The following is a 27,544-nucleotide window of genomic DNA, read 5'->3' on the forward strand; positions in this document are numbered from 1 at the left end:
TTTCTCATTTTTCGTGTGGTAACGATACATGTAGGCACCCTTTGAATAGTCGACCTCTTTTTTTTCGACATTTCCGGGCCACGAAGGAATTCACAATTTGCAAGGTCCTTGATGTGTTATTGAATTTCGAAAAAAAAGGGGACAATTTCAAATATATACAAAAAATTAATTAGTTTACAATAAATATAGTCATATTTTATTTATATAAAAAATTAGCCAAAATTATAGAAAATATACAGTGACTGTACTATACAATATAGATTATTTATAAATGAGCAATACATTGAATATACATTATGATACACTCAAAAATTGAATATAGCTTGACTATACATGAAATATACACTGACTATACATGCCTATACAGCGCATGACCATATTTTTGATAATTATTTTGGCCGAATGGCCACCAAAAGTAATTTGCCAAAAAAGAAATTTACGATTTTCAAGGTTTTCAGCATGTTTTAGTACATGAATTTCTCGTAACTTTCTCAATTAACTACGTTGGGCCCAAACTTGGCCGGGCTGGGCCAAAATTTATGATTTTCAAGCTTCTCAGTGTGTTAAAAGTCAATGAATTTTTCATATTTTTAGCACCCTCTACCTAACCCTAAGGGGTCGTTTGGTGTGAGGAATAAAAATAAATAGTATTAAAATATAAAAATAGTCTCAAGAAAAAAATCTGATGTCTTGTTTGATTGACAAGTTTGAAATAAGTTATCCCACCATTTATACCATGATGATGGATAAATTATCCCATATACAAAGTGCGATAACTTAATCCTAATCCTTATATAACTTGTTCTCAACCAAACGACCCCTAAGGTTGTGAGTTGACTCATCAAATGAGCAAAACGGGGGGAGCTTCTACGGAATGGTTAAAAATAAAAATAAATGCTGAAATTTTCAGGTCCAATATGCTCTAAACTTCATCACTGTTCCATAGTTGCACTAAAAATCAGACAGTATGCTATACGTGGCTAAAATAACAATGTTCTAAATCACATTTAACACTTTGTACAAAGATCTCTACTGAAATCTTTCATGTTTGAATTATTCTCCATGATGAAAACCTCAATCTACAATACCAGAAAATCCAAATGTCCTAAATCACTTGACCAGCCAGCATATACAAAAGCTATCGTCGTGTATGTGTTTGATCGAATCTGCAGTGAGAAACATCAACAATGAGTCGTTACGTTGAACTACCATAAACCAAAACAAGCCAGAAAATTTTAGACAAGTAAATATTATTTCTAAAAGAAACATTCATCAATTGGCACAAAAACCACACCTACTTCATCCTATACTAAGTCCTCCTTCAACGAGACGTGAAACGATGAAGAAAGAAGATCATAATTCTCGTTGTATTGTTTCCAAGATGAAAACATTTGTGTTCCCGTATTAAATAGAACACTAAGATAAAAGCCAGTTGGAAAACCAAGCACATGAGTTCTCTAGAATGTATGCTATACTTCTCTTCATTTTGGGATGTGGAAAATATTTGACAATTGACATTATTACACTGTAATAAAACAACTTCAAGAGTTCAATTCACTTGCCTATCAAATTTTGTTATGATGCAAGGTTTTCTTTATCAAATGGCCTCCTCCTAAACATTTGCACAAAGTGTACCATTATTGATTCCAGAAAAAATTCTAGGACTTTTGAGATAACTAATTCCATATAGTATTGGTCTATCTCATGCCAATTAACACCTCCAATCATCATGTTGCACCTATGGACCGACTCATGTGACTAGCACCATAAAACAAAATTAACATCTTTATGTCCACTCAAAATCGTCGTACAAAATGGAACCAAAGAAGTACAATGATATGACCACGGGAGATTTCATGTCTAATGAATTTTTAATTTTTTTTATAAAATGGAACAAGTACCTAAAAAACCAATCTCCAGTGAAACCATAGCATCTCAAGTTTTCTGATGCATTGCCAAGTAAAACCCCAAAAGTAAGTCCTACAACTCTAATGAATATTATAAGATGAAGAAAGTTACCTATACAAAATCAATCTCCACTGAAATTAGTGTATCTCAAGTTCTCTGATGGATTGGTTAACCTCTCAATGCCCCCTGAAAGTCAAAGACGTGATATTGGTTATCCAAAGAGAATAACAAAAAGCACAGAAGTTTTACCTTGGGAATATCCACCTACCATTTGAATCGAGCAAGTTGCCAGTATCTGTTGCTAGAAAGGGAGTCCTAGAGTAGCTCTCCAATATATCTGAACATGGTCAAAACGGATATAAAGTATAAATGATTAGCATCAATACCGGCTCATTTTAACACCTAAAACATTGGAAGTGGAAAAGCAAAGAATCCAGAGATGCTCAGTGAAATTACAGAGAAAATGGGGAGAGGATGACACATACCAGAACTATTAGTGAAATCAGCAGTCAAGTCTGAGAAACCAAAATTTTGAGGTATCTCCCCTAGAAATCCAAATGAAGAAGTGCCAGCATCCAGAAGAGGTTCATTAAGAGGTTGTGTGTTTGACTCCACACTACTATATGACGAAACAGATGCATCACCCATTGCAGAACGTGACTCCAAGTAACTGCCATGAGGACCAAAGGCAAACGGAGAATTTCCACCATAGGCAGGCTCTGTCTTAATAATCCTCCCATCCATTGTTTGTCTCATCCCCATGTTAGAGGGCTGGCCCAAAAACATATTAGGAGGAACATCAATTTTCCTGCTTTGAGAAGGAATATCAATTGCTGTTTGCATGCAAGAGAGAACAGATGAGCTGTTGTTACTGAATGCATTGGGTCTATCAGCATGTACAGGTTCATGCATGCCATTAGGCTTTGCAGCAGTTCCAACATTTTCGGCAGCACCACAAGTTGAATTTTGATGCACTGTAGTAAGGCAAGAAAACTTAACATTAACTAGAGACACCAATACAGCTTCTCAAATGCAGGTTCTAGCAAGAACACACATAACAAGCAAATAGAGGGCAGTGAAGATAAGGATAAGTCTAGACAAGAGCTTAGTGGCAGGCTCCAAACTGAAAACAGCGCTCGTCATACTTGTTGCAGATAAGATCAGACAAACCAAGATAAATTTCTTTGATAATGTAATAAATTTCATCAAAAAGGGACAAGAACAAGAATTTCCCTTACACAAGAGGTAAACTAAACAGTAATGATATGGTTTTCTCCAAAAGGCACTCAAACTTCTATGCATGTGGGAACCTCATGGTTGTACCAAAGAAGTAAGGGATAAGAGGCTATTCCTTAAATGTAAAATCCTTCTCTACTCAATGAAAAATTCACTATTCTTCTCTCACCATAAGAGGAGCAACATCTCATGTTCTATGTCTTCTCTTCTGTCTTATACAGGTACAGCTAAATATTTTCAATATGTTACATTCTAAACGATTAGGTCCCAGCGAAATATCCATGCTCCTGGTGAATTAGGGCTACCACTTACCAGAAAAAGCTTATCAATAGACACAAGTCTAGAAAAAGGAATATGCCAGGAACTTTTCCTCCCAAGTCTATAAACCATAAACGATTTCTTTAAATAAATCTCCCCTCCATTAGAAAAAATCAATCTACACACACACCACATAATATCTACCTTAAAGGCTTAACATAACCAGCAACGTTCACTCCTACATTACCTACTTCACATCTTGGGAAAATCTGCTCACAGCACTTAACGAAGTCAATACTTTAGATTAAGACATTGTAGAGCTCATTGATAAAGAGTGCCACAAATCAATCTCTTGATAAGGAAGATGAGAAGAGGCCCCAGAATCTGAGGGAAAAAACCAAAGGTGAGACGTCAAACTCAGAGCTATGCTAGTTTAGTTTTCTTTTTTTTTTAGAATTGATCCGTGCTCCTTTACGTAGATAACTTAGCATTCAACCGAGTGCACCATTTAATCTTTTTTGGAGCATGGGTGCCGGCAAATAATATTACTCCATCAATTCTAGGAAATATGTACATAAAATATCTAATTTGGCGGAAAGACCATAGGTTCACGGGCACCATAAATTGCCCCATAAATCCACCCCTGCCTTGAGTTCACCCTTACCCTTGTGAAAAATAAAAGAGAAAAGAGACGTTTAGAATACAACAAATGCCTACTTCAGGGTCGCAAACCCAAGACTCATATCATATATGATCCATGTGGGACAATATCCAACTAATTACATAACTCTGCTAACTATATTGATACTAATACTTTCCATCTAACATGCCCCCTAAACTCAGAGTGGTGAAAACAACTCAAGATTGTTTATTTAGCAAACTTACAAACTATATATAGTCTGCAATGACTGGAAAATCTAGCCAGATATACAGGAGATTAGACATGTTAAAGCAAAAATGACGGGTGTAATATCAGGAAAGACATGCACTAAAGACTCTCATTGACATATCAATAATGGATCACAACAAATCAACTTCAGATACACTAAAAGGAAAATGGTATAGAAACCACTTCCACCCTCATGATATAAACATGAACAACAAAGGAAGATACTGACATACAAAAATAATTATCAAAATGTTGAAAGCCAATGTTCTACAATGACGCGCATAGTTTAAAAATCTGCAAACAACATTCAATGTAGCAGATGAAGCATCAGGTGCTGGAAGGAAAATTTCAAATATGGTGGCGGCAAATGAAAGACAGTATCTGAAAGGAATGAGCAGAGGACAGGGTGGTACTCCTCATAGTAAGAGTTTAAAACTATACAACGAAGATGAAACTAGTCTCTTCTGGATGTATCTCACATAATTGGCATAAACCACGAGTAAATGAATGCAACCACATCAACAGCATCAAACATACTGAGACAAAGCAGGCATTTGATTGTAGACCAAATGGAAGAGTACGCCAACCGATTACTGATGCATGAGAAGTAAATGCAGAAAGGTTCACTAAGTATCCATCTTACTTGGCATAATATTACACCCATTAGACATAGGTAGAGAAGCAATTGCACTTGGAACTTGCTGCGTCATCTTCACCTGTTCCGAAAGCAACCTGTTGAATTCAATTATTTGCTCTTTAATCATCAGCTTCAGGTAATATGCTTGGAAAAATTCCTGATTCTCCTCTTCTAGTTTCTGCCAAACTGAAAAACAGGAAGAACATCATAATGCTAAAGAGTTAGGAAACTAGAATCACATAAAAGCTGTAAATTGCTACTCGCCTGTAGGCAATACTGGAAACAAGGACAAAATAAAGAACAGACAGTAAGAAAGTATATTTACATGTTATACAAAACAGCTCATTAGAAGCATTATTAAGCTTCACATTTGTATTAATATCATCTTTCCTCAAATCAGTTTCATGATAATATGCCTGCTAGAGCTGCAAATGCTCATGAGTACATTCATAAGCAGAGGAACAAAACAGATTATACAAAAATATCTTCAATTGCTTCTCGAATGATACAGGTATCTGGTAAAGGTAGCAGCATAACTCACACTGATGAGATCAGTAATCAAATTTACAGAAATGTCAAGTTCAAAGGAAGTCAAAAGCTCTGAACTGAACTTTATCGAAGTGTCTAGCTTTTCCTAAACTTTTTAAATGCAGGAAAGATCCAATTGAGATGAAACATCCAGTTCTAAAATATTACTTCAAAATCTTATCACTGTTCTGGAAAGTTCAACAGATGCAAAATAGCATACATACTAGACTAGAAAACCAAATTTAAGCAACCCAGTCCAAAAGATGAAACTAAGTTCTATTTTGTTCTCATTTTTTAAGTAAAACAAGAATACATAGAAGACACTGATGTTCTTCTACAAGTCTTAAGAGTGTCTATAGTTTTTTCCAGTAGATACTTTCTTCTAGTTTAGCAGTTCTTGCTTTCTTTTACCTGCAAATGTGGCTTCACGGCCTTTTTATGAATTTATTACAAGCTTGTTACCATCTCAAAAAAGGCATGTTTTTAATGAGAAAGAAAGAAAAAGAAGTCTTAATCTTACCGGCAAGGATAATAGTAGATCAAAATTAAGTGAAGGACAAAGTTGCTCAATTTCAGATAACACATGAAAAATTTGACCTTTTTCCCTTTAAAGAATAAATCCATAACTAAGGGTAGACAGAACCAATGGCACTAGTGTTAGAGAGTAGGTACTTCTGTTCAAGAATATTTACATATGTATTCAATTATTCATCAGCAAAGGAAGCAGTCTACTGTAAAAGTTAGAGATAGAAAAAAGACAACAGAGACAGCTAAAAAAAACGGCACACAAATAGAGGGCAGTCAACTAACTATAACAAGCACTAATAAACTCGACTTTCCGAGAATTAAAAGGTGATTTTTTAAAAAAAAAATTGTTAAAGAGCATCTGCATGTGTGATAAAAGAGCTAAAACTCATGGGCAAAAGAAACTCTTTTTGATAATTTATGATTGGAACTTTCTATGTATATTCTATTGCTTGATAATGTATCTGTTGTTTTATAGGAAGTGTGAGAAATATTGGCAACCATTATTAACCATAGGAAGCTTTGTGTCCCTTATTCGAATCGCTTTTGAAACCTCTGTGTTGCAGGAATTGTCAGGTTCAGTCCTCATTCCACACTACATAGAGGAAGTGAGTGCATGCCTTGAAAATATATAACATACCGAGTTCAGTAAATCTAGGCTCTATGTTGTCCTGGATGAAGAGAGTGTTCACAACTTCTTTCCGACTCATGTATTGCCGAAGACACCGCTCTATCTGATTTTGCACCTGAAATTCAAAACAACCACGCAGATCTCATGATTATTCAATTTGGAACAGCTGGTGATCATCTAAATAGGACACGGTTTTGTTTTATTGGGAGGGGTTTGAAATGGCAATGCTAGTTATGCAATATTGGTTGAAGTCCGTGTTATTAGTGATAACATTCCATAAAGGTTCAAGTGAAATATAAACATAAAAGAAAACCATTTCTCCTTCGACAAATCGATCTCTGTGCCCAAAGAGATGCTATTAGTTGTCAAAATGTTGCTAAGGAGACAAGTCAGAGGATTTTATCAGTTATAGATTATCATCTACATCATCAATAAGACAGCAAAAGATTCTTCCATGTTAATAGGAAGAGGATTGAGTATAAATTCTTGGTGTTTTAGAGAAGTGATAATCAAGTAATTAGAATCATCACAATTTCGTCTCACCTTTTTAACAATTGCGTTTCTTGAAGAATGGTTAATAAATGAGCACAAGGCTAAGCAGAGACAAAGTATAACATGTAGAAGATCACAACTCATCTACAAAAAGATTGAAAGCATACCACTTGTATATCTTCACAAGAGACTTTACGTCCATCCCCGCTCGACATTTTTGAGGGCCCAATTTGAAACTATTGCAATAAAGCTTCTGTACCAATTTTTCAGTAGAAATGTACACCCCAGCTTACGTTCACCATCAATGAGTATATTTCAAGAAGGTAGTCACTTATACCTATTATCCAGCTTCATTGAAAAATGAGCTCAGATTAGCAAATCACATATCAAGGATCAACAAGAGAAATTTAAACGAGGATGCAGGGGCTGACAACATTCACCAAGGCAGTCAAATTGATGAGCCCTAGAGCAACAGGTCATTAAGAAGGGAATAAGGGCTATGTAGGGGATAAAAAGTGATAGAGCGTAAGTGTTAACAAGTACAACAGGAACAAACAAAAAAATTGGAGAGATATGAGAAGATCTTCAGCCTATGTCCTCATTTCCAGCAAGGTTTTCAGGGAACTCAGAAGAAGCTCAACTAACATCTTACTAGCCAGTATAAACTCGAATAAAAGTACTTGTTATTACAATTTGTTTTTCCTTTGTTTACACATAGAACACATACGTATAAAACCACACCAAAGTCATATGTGAACAACATATTGTGATCATCACAATTAAAAAAAGACACTCCAAGAAAACATGAAACCCAGAAATGTTAAAAGCAATAAACTGGAAATCAAACTGATTATCAATTGAACAAAATACAATCACGAACCAAACTGAAATACATCAACATGGAGCAAAATATCTTCAAGAAAACGATAAAAAATAAAAGTAATCAGAAAGCATTAAACTGCCCAAAATGAACCGAAATCAATGGAACAAACATAGTATCAAGAACAAAACTGGAAATGCATCAAGATAGAGAATGCATAAATAAACGATGCAGAACTCACCTACTAGGGTAAATATTCATAAATTTCATGCTACTACTTATGGAAAGACAGAGAGGAGATGCAATTGAAACTAGTCAAACTGATGAACCCTAGAGCAACAGGTCATTAAGAAGGGGAAGAGGGTCTATGTAGGGGACAAGCAGTGATGAGCTTAAATGATAACAAGCACAACAACAACAACAACAAATGAAAAAATGGAGTGAATGAGAGGATCTTCTTCAGCCTATGTCTTCATTGCCAGCAAGGTTTTTAGGAAACCCAGATGAAGCTCACCAAACATCTTACTAGTCAGTAGAAACTCAAAATAATAGTACATATTAGTCTATTACTACAATTTGTTCTCCTTTGTTTATACATAGAACACAACAACAAGAAGCCCAGTGTGTTCCTACAAGTGAGGTATGAGGAGATTAGAGTGTAGAGAGGTTGTTTTTGAAAGACCCTCAGCTCAAGTGAAGCAAATCAAAGTACTAATGGAAAGGAACATCTACTATATATACATAAAAAATAATCCTAACCATGTGTAAAGAGTAATTTCCCGAAGAACTTGGCCCTACCTAGCTCCGCCCGTGATGGTGAACTACATACTACCTCAACTCACCATTTTGAACCTTATACATCACAATTTAAAATAAAATTGAAACCCCTGAAATAAGAAAGCATTAAACTCGACAAACAAACTGATTATCAATTGAAGAAAATACAACCACAAAACCCAACAAATACATCAAAAAAGAACAAAATAACTTCAAGAAACCAAACCCCAGAAATCAAAAGGCATTTACTTCATAAAACAAACTGAAATCAATTGAACAAACACAGTATCAACTATCAAGAACCAAACTTCAAATACATCATAATTGAACAAAATAACTTCAAGAAAACAAAACCCCAGATATCAAAAAGCATTAAACTGCAGAAAACAAACCGAAATCAATTGAACAAACACAGTATCAAGAACCAAACTTTAAATACATCAAAATAGAACAAAAATAACTTCAAGAAAATAAAATCCCACAAATCAGAAAGCAATAAACTGCAGAAAACAAACCAAAATCAATTGAATACACACAGTATCAACTATCAAGAACCAAACTTTAAATACATCAAAATAGAACAAAATAACTTCAAGAAAACCAAACCCCACAAATCAGAAAACCAGTAAACTGCAGAAAACAAACCAAAATCAATTGAATACACACAGTATCAAGAACTAAACTGTAAATACATCATACTAAAGAATAAAGTAAATAACTTAAGCAGAACTACTCACCCACTTGAGTAAATTTTTTTCCTTTTTCTACTTATTTTCAAGTAGAGATATGCAATTGACAGTGTTTTGAGGGAAGAAGAAGAAGAGTTGTATAAGAATTTTGATTTCAAAAGAAGTGTCTTTTTATTGAAGAAAGGGAAAGGTAAACAGGTGATGACGTGGCTATTTCGCCATTGCATAGACTCTCTTTGTGCTTTTCCCTCCTGTAATTCCACTTAATATTTTTTTTCCTTTTTGTTTAAGAAAAATTTTCGATTTCTTATTTGGTGTCTAATATCTATATTAAAATAGACTCGTATTGCCTAAAGCCCTATTCGGGTGGAAGCACTTCTTATTAAAAAAATATATATATTCAAAATTTAAATTTGAAAACTCTAATTAAAAAAAATATATATATTCACTATATCACATCGTTTGATAATCCCTTTTTAGTTAATTGTTAGGAAATTTGCACAAGTTTTATTTCTTGATGGGCTAAAAAAGGAAAAATGCATATGGTCTTCTATTAAACTTTAGTGAAAAGTAGTAAATTTTTTTATTTAAAAAAAAGGGGGGGAGCGGGGGAGGGGGGTGATTAGAGATTAAATAGGAGTACCTTTTCTTATCTTCATAAGAATAATAATTTTTAATTTGATCTTTGGGTTTCTAGTTTTATATAACTTATTTTTGTTGGTTTTTTTATTTAAGTTGGCTTTTGAATCTTTTCCAAGTTAATGGGAGAAAAAAAAGTGTAAAAAATAGTCCATTATCTTTGGACTTCTAGGCACAAAATTATTCTATTTCTTTGGGAGGAGAAGTAATAGTCTTTGAAATTTTTTTAAATACTGATGCATTTTCTATCGAAATATTAATTAATATGAGTTTTTTTAACAGAAATAATTGACGTGCAGATAATTTCATCTCAAATCAAAAAAAGATAAGATTAAAATTATTGCATATAAGTTGTCAACAATAGCCCATCGATAAAACTATCAATCTACTATCACTTCAAAAATATTTGCAAATAAGAAAAAATCACGATAAATATTTTGTTTCATAATTGATCCAATTCTTGAGATACTAAAAAGGCTCAATAACTTTGAAAATATTTGCAAATAAGAAAAAATCACTATAAATATTTTGTTTCATAATTGATCCAATTCTTGAGATACTAAAAAGGCTCAATAACTTTGAAATTAATTGAGGAGCTTGATTTGATGATTAGATGTAGAAATATGTGATAACATACAATATCACCTTCTTCCGACTATTATTGAAGATTGTAAATACTTGCTTTAATTTAACAATATCAATATCGTACACATCTAGAGAGACAAAACAACATGCTAGCTTTCTGATAAAATGAAGGTCACATACATGATGAAGCTTTGTTAGTATGGAAAAGAACGATCAAAGATATGAATTTTTTTTTCCTTGACCGATTTAAGCAATATAGCTTACGAAAGATTTTATTATTTCTAATGTACCCAAAAAAAATACTACTAAAAATGCTCAATAACTTTGAAATTCATTGAGGAGAGCCTGATTTGATGATCAACTCCAATTGTGAAGATAATAGATTGAGAAAGGCTTAAAACATTTGGTATCTATGTTACTCAGATCTTCTGAAAGTATTGTTGCACCCGTATCGAATTCTCTGATTATGTATAGCTTTAGAAAAATCCAACACACAATCAACGATATCTTTAAAGAGTCAAAGAAAGTCCTAACTTGGACAAAACATTTGGTAGAGCATAGGGAGATCCCAAAAATTAGGATCAGTATTATCATGAAAATTCTCCCAATATTCATTCACTCCATTCATAGCATATAGTGAAGCTGATATTTGTCTTTCAACTTTCATGTGTTCAAATTCAGGCATCTGATGATCTTCAAGATTTCCCTTTGGTACCTCTTGAAAGTTACAAACTTTTTCGTCATCCAGAAGAATCGTATCAAAATCAGTTGAAAATGTTGATGAATGATCGAAATTTGTTGACCCCATTTGATCAATTCCAGCCATAAAGAAGTTAAAATCAGGCTTGTATGCATCATCATTACATATCTTAGTTTGTCGATGACTTGTTGAAATAGTACTAGTTGTGGGATTTTTAGGAGTACTAGTACTTTTGGGATTGATCTTGTTGAGGCTTTTCTTATGATTGAGGAGGTTTCTAATTTTCATAGAAAGAGCAGGACTGACAGGGGAATGGTTATGGAAATTAGTTCGAGCATTTGATCCTCGTAGAAGACAAGCAGCCTCATCATAAGCACGAGCAGCTTCTTCAGCTGAATCAAACGTTCCCAGCCACATCCTGATCTTTTGTGTTGTGTTCTTGATCTCTGCAACCCATTTTCCAGAAGGTCTTTGTCTTACACCAACAAATTTTCTCTGTTTTGGAACTTTGGGACTCCATTTTTTGGTGGCATGATCATGTAATTGTGATTGTTCCATATGGGAGTTAAAGGGGAAGATGTTTAAGAAAGGACTAAGAGGAGATGAAATAGAGAGTTGTTTAAACAAAATGAGACAATGTTAAGGTTCTTTATATAAGTCTTTGGAGTTTATGGGAAGCCTTGTCTTCATTTACCTGTTTTTTCTTTAGTTGACTGAAATATCAAAGTGTGTGAACCATCGATGGTTGTGGTGGGATATATATGATTTTTCAATTCCTGATAAGATACTTAGATACGGAAAAAAAATCTGATAAGGGTCCTATGTTTCTCCCTTAAATGAATTTTACGCGACTCGAGTCTGAATTAGTGGGACTTCAATACAGATATCGAATGCCGGATGAAAAAAATAAGTGTGTTGTGGAGAGAAGAGGTGGGAATATGTGATGAAGGCAAAAATGACTTGTTTAACATGAATGATTAAACCAAATTAATATTGTTAAAAATTATTTAATGTTTGTTGTATATGTTTGTTAGTTTGTTATGTTTGCTATATTTTTGCAAGGGCGTGCTCTAAGTCTCACACTTGTGCACGTTCTTTGTATTTTTGGTTAAAAAGGGGTGGAAAATGATGCTTTAGTTTTTGGCATTTTATCTCATAGAGATTCTTTCTTTTTATTTATATATAAAATAAAAATTATTTTTTTATGATCAAAATACCTAACATATCAACTACTATATGTCTAATTAATAAAGGGACTATGGAATTAATTTTTTTCTTTTTCTTAATTTTCAAGTACTAGTCATGAACTCATGATGACATTATATATATTTTTAAGTACTATTAGTAAGGGGCGGAATCACTTTATAATGAGGGTTCATCTAAATTCTTTTCGATGAAAATTTATACATGATTAAAATAATTTTTATATATATATAATAAATGTCGAATCTTCTTCGACCAGTTCACATATTTCTTTTTTTAGATTTTAAATCTTCTTACTAAAATTCTGGCTCCGCCACTATTATTAGTGATGGCATTGTTCATTATCTTTAAAAGGCACATTTCGTCATTTTTGCAGATCATGAATATCATTATTGATTCCTTGAAAAAGCACATAAATAATATGCTATGCTTATCTTATTAAGGAGTTATCTTACTTTTCGTCGAATACAATAAAATAAATAGAATCTTTATTGAAGATTTTGATTTCAAACTTTGAAAAGGATCGATAAAGATAACTTTTTTTTTTAATGAATTTTAAGTGACGTAAATTTAAACTAGTCGAATCGTAGAAAGGAATTGGTTTTACTTTGCAAATTGTTGTCATGACATGAAGGTATTTTTACTTTCTTTTTAAGAAAATATTAGTATGGATTTCAAAAACAAAAAAGATTGGCTCACTCAACTAAAGATGAAAATTAATAATAAAAGTTATATATGGAATCTTCTAAAAATATCATTTAAAAGATTTAACAAGGGAGAAACATAAAAATAATATAAAAAAATTGAAACATGCTAGGCAGTACATGATTCTACATACTATGTCACAAAGTATAAAATGTATGGTATAATTTAATTATTACTATTAAAAGAAACAAAAGTCAAATGTGGTCTAGTTATTGACAAAAAATAGCATAATATTTGGTGGATTAATCAGGACAATTTTTTAATATGTCAACCATAAAACTAAGTTGCAATCACGAACCTTTATGTTTTACTCTTTCATCATTTTCTTAAATAACTTATAATACTTTGGCCATCCCAAAATCTGCCATTTGGATACATATCATACTTCTAAAAAAAAATATATATCATCCAACAAGTATAATGTTAGTTTCATGGAGACTATAGTAGGTACAATATTAGAATCTTTTGGTTGCACGCTGCATTTTATTAACTTAACACCAACAACTAAACCTATTAGGTTTCTAATATGCGCTGCAAGTTCGTCACAATTCGATAGCTTCGATTCGTATCTGTATTTATATTTAAAAATATACTTAATAAGTTTTTATTTTTTAAAATTCAGAATCTACAAATTCAAACTTTTAGCTTCACTTATCAGAACCAAGAAATCTTTTGTGTTAGTTGGGAGTAGTATTACAAACAACCAAATACGCACTATAATCTCACAAATAGAATTTATTTTTGATAGACACTTGATTAAAAAAAGAAGCAGTTGAGAATAGTACTAAATTGGTGATCTTTTTGAGCGGGAAGATGCCTGAAAATGGAGAAACGTCACATAATTTCTTAAAAGGCTTGATACATGCCTAAACGTAAATAGTTACGACGATTTGTTTTCTCAATATCTAAACATATAAAAAATATTTTTTGTTGAAAAATAATAAATATAAAATGAATTTAATATTATATCAATAAAATATTTTTAATTTTTTATATGACAATTGGTGGTGGTATTAACTAACGAAGGTGATTGTGTATGTCGATTTGGGATGATGTTGACTCATGGCTGATGATGGTGGTTGTGAGTTATATCTTAAGGTATAGTGGTTGGCGTAGTGATCAATCGTGGTTGATGGTGGTGGCGACTGATAATTAGTAATGGGGTGATATTTAGAGCTAATGGTGGTGGTGAATAATGATGGCGGTTATTGATATATAATGGTGGTAATTATTAATAGTAATTAGTGGATATAATGATAATTATTGATAATGGTAAATGATAACTAATGGTGATGACGATTGATTTTTATTGATTGACGGTAGTGGTGGTTATGGTAATTGGGCTGAGGATGGTGGTCGTGGTGATTGACGATGGTGGTACTTGTTGCTCTAATGGTGGTTGTGAGTGATGGGTGAAAGTTGATGAAATAGCGGTAATTGCCATTTATATAAAAAAAAACTTAAATAGACATCTTAACGATATTAAAGCTTTGTTATGGATCTTAATCATTCAAACCTATTCAAATCGGTTGTAAAATAAGAAAAATAAACGTACTTAATAATTAATATCTGAATGATTTAGATTCAAACCTTGAAAACAAACATACTTAATGATTGAAATCTGAATAATTAAGATTACTAATACTAAATATGGTGTGCTAGTTATACATAACCTCAAAATGTCTACCAAAACACCTTGTTTGGATGGTTGTTACCCGTTGTATTGTATTGTATTGTATTGTTAGTTTAAATACAGTGTTTGTTTTGATTGTTACTTAAATTCTATTATATCGTATCATTTAAATCCATCATTAGGTAACGACGAAAAGACCCATTTTATGTAACGATTGATTTGGTGTGTTCGCGTAGTTACCTTAATATTTTCTTCTCATTTTTTCTTTATTTATTATTTAATAATTATATTTCATCTTTTACCCTACCTTTTCATATTAACTCTACCCCGTATCCTACTTTTCTCGTAAGTTTTATCATTCGAATGATGGATAAATGACATTATGTAACGACGGAGAACGATACAATCTATCGAAACACGATATTCATTAAAACAATATAATATAATATAATACGATACATTATGAAACAACACATAACAACCATCCAAACAAAGTGTTAGAGACAACCCAACATGGTTTGATATAAATGGGCTTCATACATTTGGGCCATATTAAAAGCCCAAAATATGTTCTTTCCTCAAAACCCTACTATCCTCCCATTCAAGTATATAACTAGTACCACTAAGCTGCATAATACATAGCAATTACTCTTCTTCTGCCGCTGCAGATTGAAAACTTCATCAATGGTGATATCTATATTTTATGCTTCTTTAATCTAATTTTTGTGTGTATTTGTATATATTTTATGCTTCTTTAATCTGGTTGGCAAGAAATAATTTATTTTTGACCAACTCGTTCCCTTGAAGCAATACTAATTGTGTTGCTCCTTTTTCATATTTCTCTTCATTTAGTGTGTAGAGAACTCTGGGGGCAGCTACAATTAATAATTTTTTTGATGAACAAACGATGATGAGTAAATTTTTTACAGTTACAGACCTGTAATGATTTCCGAAAATGATCGGAAAAAAATTGAACATCTAAGGGACTGAGTTTTGTTCATCAATAAATATATATATTATATCTTTTGTACTAATTATTTTTATTTAGATTGTTTTAATGGAAACAACAATGATGATTAATTTTTTTTACAGTTACAGACCTGTAATGATTTGTGAAGATGATCGCAATTAATTGAACATCTAAGGGACTGAGTTGTTTCTAATATTTTATTTTATTTTTATACTATGCTTTGCTAATTATTTTTGTGGATCATACTTTTGTAGTGTGGTACTTTTAACAAGTGAAGCTAAAAATAATGTTCCCCTCGCTATCCTTTGCACCTAAATTTTGTGGTGTATTTGGACGTTGGGGTACTACATTACGATTTATTTTAAACTGCTTGTTTAAATATTAAATAATTTTATATTCCTTGGGAGGATTTTTAATAATGTAAAATTCTAAATCATGAAATTGGATCCAAAATAGATATGTATTATTTTTTAAATTAGGCATGATTCTTAAATGATAAAGAGACAAAAATAATTTATGAAATATGAATGAAATGAAAAATTTTAATATGGTTTGTCCTTCTACTTCTCAGCTAAATCAACCAAAACATAATTATTCCTTGTAGCCATGAAAGAATTCTTAGAAAATTTTCATTTTATATTTCAAAAAATTGAATCAAAACCTAACGTAACTTAAAAAGATAATTTTTAAATGAGAAATTTACCCAAAATTTATATTTGCTGTAGGAGGTGTTCATTGAATATCGAAAATTGAACTGAATAAAAATTTAGTCAAATTGAATATTTTTTTACTTGATTTTATTTTAACATTTTAGTTTTAAAAAATTGACATAATTAATTTTGGTTTTTATGTAAAAATAAATTAAAAAACCACACCAAATTAATTATATAAATATTTATTTAAAAATTTTAATTTCTATATCTCTATGTGTGTGTGAAATTAAATTTTTACTCTTTTTGTTTGTAATCTTGGTGGTACCTTTATATGAATTTAATTCTATTTCTTTACTTTCTAGCTTGATTTGTAATTTTATTTTGATGATTTTACAAATTGATTTTATGTTCAAAATGGCTTGTTTTTAGTCTTTTAATTATTCATCTATTAGTTAATTAAACTACCATCAAAATATCTTGATATATCAAAACCAAATTTTAAAAAAAGTTCATACAGAAAAAAGGTCACCAATAAATAAGTGAAATCACAATAAGTATTGCAAAATCACTTGTTCTTCAAAAAAAAATAGAAATAATTCTTTTTAAATTTTGTACTTGGTGTGACATCTAAATATTTTTTTATCATTGATCTTTTTAAATCAAAATATTTTTATCATTGATCTCTAAGTTAAAAATCTAAGCAATCAACCAAGAAAAAACAGAAATCAAGGAAAGGAGACTATAAACTATAATGGGAGTTCAATCTTTTAATCATATTAGCATATACGGAAAAAAAGACTCAAAATTTGGATTGAAAATAATTTATTTATTTCTATTTGATTTTGAATAAATAAAAGATTTATGACTATTAAAAAAAAGGAGAGATAAAATACTTATGAGGATGGCTGTGCCTCAACCATAATTAATTTTTTTTTGAATGAAAGGGTGTTTGAATTAGAAATAAAAGTTGGTCAAATCAACCTATTGAGTAAATTTTAGGCCTCATGAGTGTTTGAATATTTTAAAAATGATTTTAAAAAAAAGTTACTTTTAACATAAGACAAATGGGTAAAGAAAAGCAACCTAATAAGAATCTAAAATATACTTTGGGAAAAAGATAATATAAGAATAAAAAAGATAGTATTTTGTTTAAATATGTTACATTAATTATAAAAATACTTCAATTATAATATTAACATAAATATATTTTGGTGCACGTTACGATCCAAAATGGGCCATGAGTGACACCACACTTAACCTCCTAGGTGGGAGAACCAACGATACAAACTCCAACTAGTAAATATGATAATAACGCGGAAGCTCAATTAAATATATTTTTTCAAAACTTGAAAGTCATCACATTAATGACATCTAATTTTTAAAATTAAGTTTGGAAGTATCAAACACTAAAATAAACAAATAATAAAATGTGTCCGAAAATTAAAGACACCATGCCGTAACTGAGAAAATCTATCACGAGCTAGAAGGATAGCTCACCCTGAAATCCGATGATCTTGAGACTGACTAGAGCTGAGGTCGAATCGAAGTCGGTGGAACACTCGATGCACTCCACAAAATAAAACAAGAAAAAATACAAGTAGGAGTCAGTACAGGATAACATGTACTGAGTAGATATCATCGACTGACTCAAAATAGAAATCAATATGCACAAAGTAGTAGCGAAAAATCAACCATAACACTAAACAGGTGACAACCAACAAGATCAAGTGACAACAAAATGAACAATTTCATAACCAGTCAACAACATCGAGGTCACACATGATGACTCAGGCCTCCACATCATACTCTTTTGAAAAATGAGTTTTGGAGATTGGGTAGTATTAAGTCATTTTAATTTGTTTTTCTTTAATATTACCGTGCTGGAATGTGACACTCGATCCAAATATATCGTGTCGGAATGTGACACCCGATCCAAATATAATTAATGTATCATGTCTTCATGATTACATTCCACTTCATTAACAATATTTCATCAAACGTTCTTTATTCAAGACACCATTTTTGATAGGGCAAGTTCAAGATTATGAATTTCACGGTCTTGGAATTTCAGACCAATCACAACAACATATCAATCATCCAAACCACAACAATTAAATGCATAGTAAATTTCACACATTACTCAATGAATATCAATCACTATTAAAGGTCTATCTATAATATAGAATAAAACCATATCTTACATCAATCGAAGATCTGAAGTAAAGCAAACTAATCCACCAATGTTTTTCCTTTCTTCAATGCCTCAGACCGTTTTCAATCTATCAAATATATAATATTTATAAGTAAACTAGTCCGTAGAAACCAATATTATTTATATGTTTTACCTAGACCCACAACAAACTCAACTCTAAAATCAGTTCACTAAAACTCAAGCCTAGGGTTAAGTCTTAATTGCTCCAATATAATAACTCTAATGATATTTAAGTAATACCATACACCTAATATTTAATTATCTATCTCAATACATCAAAACTTAAATTATCATGCAATGATTATATAAAAATAAAGATCGAAGCCACATTTTACCATTGGCCGTGATGTTACTGTATAAGAAACCAACATTATACTTTAATTAAGAGCCCAACATCATGCCTCCTGCAATTACATCATATATAAATAATAATATATAACCTCTAACCAATAGTTAATAATTTCCTCACAATGCTTTACCTTTGAAATTTCCAATTGCCTTCCTTCTAACTATTAAACTAATCAATTGTATAAACTGCAATAAAACAAAATAACAACTATTTGCTGAACCAATTTTTTCCTTCTTTCTAATGTATGGCACTGTAGTACTATTTACACTAAAGTGACCTCTACCATATACATATAATATAGATTTCGTAGGTACCTGATGCAGTCGGCGTTCTCTTCTCTTTTTTTTTTATATTTCCGTCTCTTCCTTCGTTTCTTTTCTTTTACAAATTAGGGTAATTAATTATGAATCAATAAATAAATAATAGTTAAATTTCATAACTTATTTTAATAAATATGGATAAGTGGTATAACATATTAACTAAATTATCAATTTAGTCTACTAATTAAATTAATTATTTAAATTTATACCTTAACTAAATAACCATGGTAATCGAATAGTCCAAAATATCCATTAAAAATTTACGGGGTGAGTCTTTTATGAAATAAAAAGTTCTAGTTCTCAAAACGACCTAATGGATCGTTACACAATGTAAAACAACAATTATATACACTTGGCCTTACTACTTACAGAGATAAGATGGAAAGTCTTTTGTGAGAGTGGCCAGGAGCATTGATTTTGCATAATGAATAGGCTAGCTCTATCTCTCCATTATCTATTCTGTGCTCGAGAAGGTCCTTCAGTTACTCGGCAGTCTTTGAGGAGGTCATTCTTTTTGAAATGGATGACGTATTTTTTATCAGGATTCAGTGGAGAATAGAGCACCACATAAAGTTGTTCAGGAAATAGAATGGATTTCAGTTCCATCTCCTGCTCAGGCAATAGTAATGTCCATGCTGCTGTCAAGGTGGTTGGTGGTACTTCTTTATGAAGAAGAAGAAGATTCCTCAACAGATTAATCATACACTTTGCTGTTTCTTCTGTAGCAAGATCTTTTCCACCACATAGAACCTTAAAAAGTGAAACTAAATTAACAAGTTGCTACATGGAAAAGGGTTCAAAAATGCTTTTGAACTATGAAAAATAAATGCTCTCATTTAAAAGTTTGGTTTAAAAATGATCCTATAGTTAATAGTATGATCCAAAAATGCCTCGTGATTGATTAAAAAATTATCAGGAACAAATGAACAACTCAATTTTGATATGGAACTAACCTCTCTCAGTTAATAGTTTGGTTTAAAAATGCTCCTGTAATTAATAGTATGATCCAAAAATGCCTCGTGATTTGATTAAAAATTGGCATAATATATAAATATGTCATTTAACTTGCCCTCATTTCACATAGGCATTTAAACTTATATAAAATTGAACAAGTAGATACACATGTCCTACGTGGCATAATACACGTAGGATGCCACGTAGGACACAAAATTGTCATGTAGGATGTCATGTAAGACGAATTGTCTATTTGTTCAAGTTTTAGATAGTTAAAGTACCTACTTGTTCATTAGTAAAATTAGATTCATAATTGTCAGTTCAAACCAAGTTAACAGTCATGTTTATGTATTATGCCTTAAAAATTTATTTCGAACAAATCAACAACTCAATTCTGATATGGAACTAACCTCTGCAAAAACTGATACAATTTTTGGTAAGTGTTCATATTTGGGACCCAAAAGTTCTCTATCTGACCTGCAAGGGATAAAATTTGCTAAAACAATAAAGACTATGAAGATATTAAATATTAGAGTTTGCAAACAAATTCAATACCTTTCAACCATAGAACATAGTTCACCATGAACATCTTTGGCTTCATCAAGGTCACCCTTTATAGGCAGACAATTCAACCAAATGGGAATGACCTACCACCAAAGGATTCAGAATAAGAATTGTGAAGAAATTATAACAAGATCACTTAACATTAGGGATTGTTAGAAGGACAAACCTGGTCTGAGTCGATAAGTTCCCGATGAAACTTACATATCTTACCAAGTGTAGAAACAGCATTGTCATATGCAAGTTCATTCTCAGGTTCACGAGCACGTAAATGCATTATCACTACATTGATCTGTGAAATAGCCTCTGCACCATGCCATAATATTTAGTAAATACAACTATACAAGAATACTTGAATTTGTCATCCAGTACATGAATCTAAATATCACACATTATTAATATACCTCTAACATAAGGTTTGAAAACAGAACCATCATATTCCGCGTAAAGCCCAAGTCCATATAGAGCATTCTGAACACAAAGTCATTGGTGTTTTGGTTTAACCATGTTGTGTGCAACCAAGTTGAATAACAGGAATGTAAGCAATCACCTGTCTAACTGTTGGGTTTTCGTCGTTGCTTGCTTTCAGAAGCAAAGGTAGAAATACATCACAGTACCTAGTTTTGGGCATAGGAAGTAAGTAATTTATCAAAATGTTGACATCCCAATAATTTAAGAAAAACTCATACAGACCAATTAAACTCACTTTAGAGCTGCTTCAGAGACCTCTTTCACAAGACCATTAAAGACATAAAGTGATGCAATTTTCTCTTGAATTGTCATTTCTTTACCCTTAACAAAAATCGGAAACAATAAGATATGCTAGATATGAATAATAAACAAACGTCATGTTAGAATGATGTCGATGATCGTAACTTACCCATATCGGAATCAGATATAATGATAGCTCATCAAAGTAAGGCAAAAAAACAACCTTGAATGTTTCGATCAGTATACGTAATATCTGACCAGCCTGTTTCAAGAGTAACAGCAGAACCAAAGTGAAAATGCATGAATATATAAAGACAACAGTGTATCAATCACTTAATTACTGATTTAAGAAATGGAACATACAAGGGAAAAAATTTGATCTTGTTGCTGTTTTTCCCCCCTCAGCAATTCAGCTTCCTCAGCATCAAAGTCTTCTGTTTTTTCTCTCTCTGTGAGTTTTCCTTTTCTATTTGAACTTTCTGTAATGACATGCTTTATCTCATCCACGATCGGACGAAGCTTCTCTTCATTGAGAAGTGATCCACATAGCTGAAAGAAGAAACAGAAGGACTTAAAAATCATATTTTGCCATTCTAACTCGGATTTTGTCACTATTGCTATTTTCTCACTTTGATGATACTAATGGAACATTTTAAGTAACAGTTCCAAAAACTTCATACCTAGATCATAGTGAAACACCGAAAACCTTGGATCAAACAAATAAACCGTTTTTAAAGATCACGAACCTGAAGGCACCCATGCAATGTATCCATCATAAGTATATATATCTTTGTATCAATCTCCTGTGTGATATAGAAATCAAAGTGTCACTTTCTCATTATCCAAAAATAGAAGAAGCTTAATGTTAAAAGAAAACCTCATGCAAAGCTTCCAACAAATTCAGTATTATACTGTCCGAAAACTGCTTGAAATTCAAATGGCTTCCACCTGGAGCAATCCCTTTCTCTTTAGCCAGTTTAGCAGATTGCAGAAGGTGCTGCATGACTATAAACATTACAAATTAAAAGTCTTGGCGGTGAACAGAAAGTTATAAAAGACGAAGAAAAATTAACCATATGAAATTCTGAGAAATATCACCTTGAACAGTATTGATCCTGACCTCATTTTTGAAATGGAATTTCAAAAGTGGAAATAAAATTGAAGCAGTCTGTATCATGCATTAGGCCATTGAAATCACATGTTAAATTTTCAGTTCTCGATCAAAAGCTAGCCTAGAAAAAAAAAGAGAGAAGTCCAAGTGGAACAACCTGGAAAATCCATGGGTAGAAATCTTCCTTCAATTGGTAAGCAATCATGCCTAGGACTTCACATGCTAAAGCTTTCTTCGTTAGGGAACTTTTTTTTATACATATCGTTGTATCCCCAACGTTGACTCTGTGTATACTGCAAGATGTGAAACTTAAGCAATGTCCTAGTTTCTTACAAATAGAAAGTTATCATTTTGATTCCATAGTTCTTATTTCTTAATTGACATGTCATCAGAACATAATGGAAAGGCTTGATGATAGAATTTTAGGCTTAGAACTGCTTGACAACAAAAAGTCTAGTAAGTTGATTAAACTGCAAAAATGCCACAATGCCAGAACAAACATCATGTACATAAAAATGTGATCAACAACGATATGATTCATTTCAACAGACATTTCACTGGAATGAGTATCCAACAAATGAATGCAGGTAGTCCATCTTATGAGTCGTGAATTGTACTATCTTGTTAGATGTACCGGTAACTCACACTCCAAAAGCTAGCTCAAAGGGAGAAGGATTGTCCAAGCCTTGTAAGGAGTCCATCCATCTCATTAACCATCAATATGGAACTTTTGTCATTCTTCATCAAAAACCTCATTAAAAAAATAATCCTAGTCTAAAAGACGAAAAAAACTAACTGCCCACGTACCTATCATCATCTAAATAAGTATGGTCTGAATCTGCAGATAATATGGTTTTATCGAGTTCAAGTTGAGCACATTGAAACAAAAGGGGCATGACAACGCTGGTGCAAGGAAGAAAACGCTTCCCTATGGCCTCGCAAAATCCACTAATAGCCTGCAATGACATCCAGAAATATAGGGAGACCAATCTAGAAGACTGATTAATTGAAATTAAGGGATTAACACATACGTCTAGCTTGAAGATGGTACGTGTATCCTCCTCCTCTTGTGATCCTTGTAATGATATAACTGCTTCCATAATCTTTAATGACATTATGACAACAACAGAAAATAGAAAACAAATAAAAAATAAGCTCTAAGTTGAGATGTATAGGATCCATTTGGCATTAACTGGTGGAAGACCTGTTTTGCATGTGCCGAACTGCCAGCTTTGAACGTTTTTGACATGATCATCTCCACATCTTTGCTTGGAAAATTTGCTTGTACCAGTGTAGTTTCCAAAAGTGGATTTAAAGAGTCGTAGTTGTTCCCGAAGCACTCCTGTTGAAGTAATGTTAATGTATATATAGTCAGCTTAATACAACATACTCATAATAAAAGTTGAAGCAGAATTACTAGGTAATACCTTACAATGCTTAGCCAAAAGTTTGAGTAGAGTTGACGCTGAATTTTGGACCTTTCATGTCAAAAAAAAAAAATATGTCTAGATAAAAGGTATAAACAGAAGGAGATGATTAACTACCTTAGAGAAAATAACATAAAGCTTGCTGGTTTCGAGGAAACGAGAGTCAAAGTGAATAAATCCAAAGCAATTGCTGATAGAGTTACCACTGGCTGGGGTCATGATTTCAACTATGTTGACTTGTGTGAGTCCAACACGAGTCAAGGGACTAGGTTCTTGACTACGAACAGCTAAGAACAATAAAGAACAATCTACACAGCAGAAAGTAAAGGAACACATAATGTTTATGTGGAAACCTTCTTGCTTAAGGAAGAAAAAAAACACGACCTACCACGTAGGCTTTACCAACACATGCACTAAACACGAGCCAAGATTTAGATTACAACCTTATGCAATCTAGGAATTAAATCATGTCATGAAAACATGAGTCAGTTCTTTGTCAGCACAGGCACCAGGTTCCTCGATAACAACTTCTTGTCTCACTTGGGTTTCACTCTCCCTTTTCCTCTTCATTTCAGATTTCTTTCCTCCCCCTTTTTGTTGATTGCTTTCCTGCTGGTCCTAGAGACTCTTCATTCCCTTCTTACTTCCATATGATCTTGGCTTCCCTGAAGATCTTGTCCCTTGGTAGTTTTAGAAGTAGGATCTTCTGCCATGAGAGACATCCACTTCTTCCAAGTCTACCACTTTTTCATGAGATACTTCCACTTCAGCTACAGACTGTCGCATTTGTCTTCTTCGTCTAGCAGTTTTATCCTGACTGGACTTTAGCACTGTCTCCATGTGCTCTTTTGCTTTGCTTCTTGTGACAAGTCCCCTAACTGTTCCCTCCATTGATTTAGATGAACTATCTCAGAGATGATTGTTGTACCTGGTTCCTGCTCAGTTTGTTTCATAGTAGACTCTTCCTGTACATTGGTAATTTGGCCAATCAAGGGACTATCTGACCTTTCGACTGGAGTGTGATCTTTAGAGATTACTGGACAAGGTTCCTCAAACAGTTTAGAAGATGGGCTTTCCTTAGCTGTTTCTTCAGACAGGGAGGAGAAGGAATAAGAGTTGACAGGACTGGATCCTGGGAGAGGACTTAGAGATAAACTAGCACTAGGATCGAGTACCCGTTCAAGAATGGATTTTAAATAAACATTTCATGTTAATAAATTTTAATGACAAAATCAATTAAATACGTTGGGACTTGGGAGACTTTGTAGGTAAAATATCCATACATGAGTGACTTTGAGGTTATAAAAGAAAGTGAGTGACTTTCTGAGAGAAAGACCCTTAGTTGAGTGACCATATGAAATATTATCTCGGTAGAAGACACAGAGTCTATACCAGGATATGACGAGAAATATTTGGCTGAAATTATAAGTATTCAAGCCCAAGCGGAAGAGTTTTAAATGAGACAGAATTTAAAGATGTCACTACAAAGATAAATCAGGCAAGGCAAGACCTCAAAGGACATTCAAGCTTACTTTGTAAATGTGGAGGGTTCTTATCATTTAGGAAAATGTTCTGATTTCTCTTGCACTTAGTCTACAATACGTACCGCGACAACAGTATGTGACGACAGTTGAAGCAGTTTATTGTGCATTCCGTGAATGTAAGGTCTCAAAAATTCAGGCGTGCCAGCACGAATGAAACCCCAGATCGCGAGTATGACCTTGACCTAGGAAAATATGAAGATAGTAAAGTTAGAGCAGGCATTAAATTAATCTAATAAAGTTAAAAGCTAAGCCCATTGAAAAGGTTCAGTAAGAAAATTTTGCAATTGTAATTTGGAACATATGATAGATACTAGCATCCAAAGGAGTTCATATCATCGTACGACGTACATACCTGCACTCGTACACTGTCATCATCCAACGCTTTAGTTAATGCTGGCAATACTTGGTGATGACATTGTTCTTGAAAATGAGGACGCATGAAACGCAAAAACTCGTGAATTGCTTCCATGGAGGCGAATCTGACTCCAGGATGAGGATGTCCCATACTATCCATAACCATTGTCACCACTAGATTCATATTCCTAATCATCACCTATCATAATGAAGAAGAGATGATCAAGCTATCAGTTGCAAAGCAAAATACAATGATGTTAATTTTATAAAATTATAATGGAAACATATATAGTAGTGTATCAATATATACACACCTCTGAGCAGCCTTTAACAATCTGAGCAAGTGCATTGAGTGCTGCGCATGGCTTCTGCCACGAGTCGTCAGCCAAGTAAGCACAGAATTGCTCAAAGGCAACAGGACCAACAGTCTTACCACCCAGCGCATTGGACAACCGCCAAAAACACATCTTAACAAAAATCAAATCATCTTTTTTATCCCATGTATCATAAGGATCAGGCAAGAGAGGGTCATAAACCTCATCCACTAACAAATTCAATAAAATTGCAAAATATTTTTCAGTAAACAATGGATACTTCTTGATCATGCCAGGGGCTTTCTCCCTGGCCTCAACCAATGTCATCACGAATTCAACCGCCAAATGTCTTGTTTTCTTTTCGTAACTCTCACATTTGGCTATATCAAACATGGTACCCACCACAACCACAAGCTGCATCCTGAAGAAACTAGGCACATTCTTGGCCAACTCAATCAAAATTTCAAACTCAGACCTAGCTGATGCCTCACATTTATTTTCCAATGCCTCATTCATCATGTCCAATATCGCAGGCAATAGATCCTGAAACCTCTCCCTATCATTTGAACTCCCCACCCGTTGAATGAAGTTAATCATCGCCGTCAGGGCAGTGATCTTCATGTCTAGATTAACCAGGGAATCATTCAATGTGTTTAGGAACATAGGGTGTAATATATCGATGTAATGGACTAATGCTTCCCCGTCAATGTGTTGGATTAATTCGACAAACAAGTTTAAATGCTCTGTCAAATGTGAATTATTAGTACTGAAACATTGGTACAACATTGGTAATAATTCAGACCAGTTGTTGTTATCAGGAAGAACTAGCTGAGAGCCAAGAGACTTGGCCAGCTTAACAGCAAATGAGTTAGGATCCTTCTGCTTGATCATACTGAGCATTGACTTAGCTTCTGACCTTTTCTCTATGAGATGAGAAATAAAGATTTCAAATGTCTGTGAATCAGGCCCCAGAATTGCCTCCATATGTGCCTTCTGTGACTCTCTATCACCTTCCATTGCTTTCTGCATTCACTATGGAGATGAAGTTGTGTGAGAAAAACTGAATCCCACGATATGAAAAGTAAAAATTCCATTGATTAAGATTAAGTTCAACTTCTTGTCGTGAGCGACATTAATGACAAGAAAAAATCAAACTTGCAAATGTCTTATTTGACCTTTCCTTTCCAAATAAATGATGTTTGACAAAGT

General features: G+C 33.0%; 3 protein-coding genes and 3 non-coding genes across 8 annotated transcripts; 3 read left to right on the forward strand and 3 right to left on the reverse strand.

The window, feature by feature from the left end:
- Positions 1–903: 903 nt before the first annotated feature.
- LOC129887855 (uncharacterized) lies at positions 904–9,649 on the reverse strand. 2 transcript variants are annotated; one of them, XM_055963085.1, is made up of 8 exons: positions 9,439–9,649; positions 7,272–7,441; positions 6,622–6,727; positions 4,935–5,114; positions 2,394–2,882; positions 2,177–2,245; positions 2,020–2,094; positions 904–1,166 (listed from the first exon to the last, which is right to left on the reverse strand). In XM_055963085.1, the coding sequence occupies exons 2-7, from the start codon at positions 7,317–7,319 to the stop codon at positions 2,030–2,032; spliced, it is 957 nt and encodes a 318-aa protein (XP_055819060.1). In that variant the 5' UTR covers positions 7,320–7,441; positions 9,439–9,649; the 3' UTR covers positions 904–1,166; positions 2,020–2,029. The 2 variants fall into 2 exon arrangements, with proteins under 2 accessions (XP_055819060.1, XP_055819059.1); XM_055963084.1 differs by having other exon boundaries at positions 7,272–7,452.
- A 1,314-nt stretch (positions 9,650–10,963) lies between these two features.
- LOC129885189 (ethylene-responsive transcription factor RAP2-11) lies at positions 10,964–12,082 on the reverse strand. The gene has a single exon (XM_055959383.1). It carries the CDS (start codon positions 11,870–11,872, stop codon positions 11,144–11,146), a length of 729 nt encoding a protein of 242 aa, XP_055815358.1. The 5' UTR covers positions 11,873–12,082; the 3' UTR covers positions 10,964–11,143.
- A 3,308-nt stretch (positions 12,083–15,390) lies between these two features.
- LOC129887856 (uncharacterized) lies at positions 15,391–27,428 on the reverse strand. 2 transcript variants are annotated; one of them, XM_055963087.1, is made up of 20 exons: positions 26,336–27,428; positions 26,020–26,220; positions 25,730–25,849; positions 24,124–24,174; positions 23,901–24,038; positions 23,728–23,799; positions 23,504–23,652; positions 22,854–22,989; positions 22,684–22,753; positions 22,463–22,590; positions 22,332–22,388; positions 21,949–22,134; positions 21,755–21,847; positions 21,581–21,666; positions 21,425–21,491; positions 21,279–21,345; positions 21,044–21,180; positions 20,869–20,960; positions 20,724–20,790; positions 15,391–15,517 (listed from the first exon to the last, which is right to left on the reverse strand). In XM_055963087.1, exons 1-20 carry the CDS (start codon positions 27,362–27,364, stop codon positions 15,434–15,436), a joined length of 3,030 nt encoding a protein of 1,009 aa, XP_055819062.1. In that variant the 5' UTR covers positions 27,365–27,428; the 3' UTR covers positions 15,391–15,433. The 2 variants fall into 2 exon arrangements, with proteins under 2 accessions (XP_055819062.1, XP_055819061.1); XM_055963086.1 differs by lacking the exon at positions 15,391–15,517 and adding an exon at positions 19,632–20,109.
- LOC129888131 (small nucleolar RNA SNORD25) lies at positions 15,756–15,851 on the forward strand. Its single transcript, XR_008766558.1, has one exon. It is a non-coding gene; the product is annotated as a small nucleolar RNA SNORD25 (small nucleolar RNA).
- Positions 15,918–16,013, forward strand: LOC129888130 (small nucleolar RNA SNORD25). Its single transcript, XR_008766557.1, has one exon. It is a non-coding gene; the product is annotated as a small nucleolar RNA SNORD25 (small nucleolar RNA).
- LOC129888186 (small nucleolar RNA snoR136) lies at positions 16,041–16,177 on the forward strand. The gene has a single exon (XR_008766608.1). It is a non-coding gene; the product is annotated as a small nucleolar RNA snoR136 (small nucleolar RNA).
- Positions 27,429–27,544: the final 116 nt, after the last annotated feature.

The sequence above is a fragment of the Solanum dulcamara genome, chromosome 4 (assembly GCF_947179165.1).
Source record: "Solanum dulcamara chromosome 4, daSolDulc1.2, whole genome shotgun sequence".
Lineage (NCBI taxonomy): Eukaryota > Viridiplantae > Streptophyta > Magnoliopsida > Solanales > Solanaceae > Solanum > Solanum dulcamara.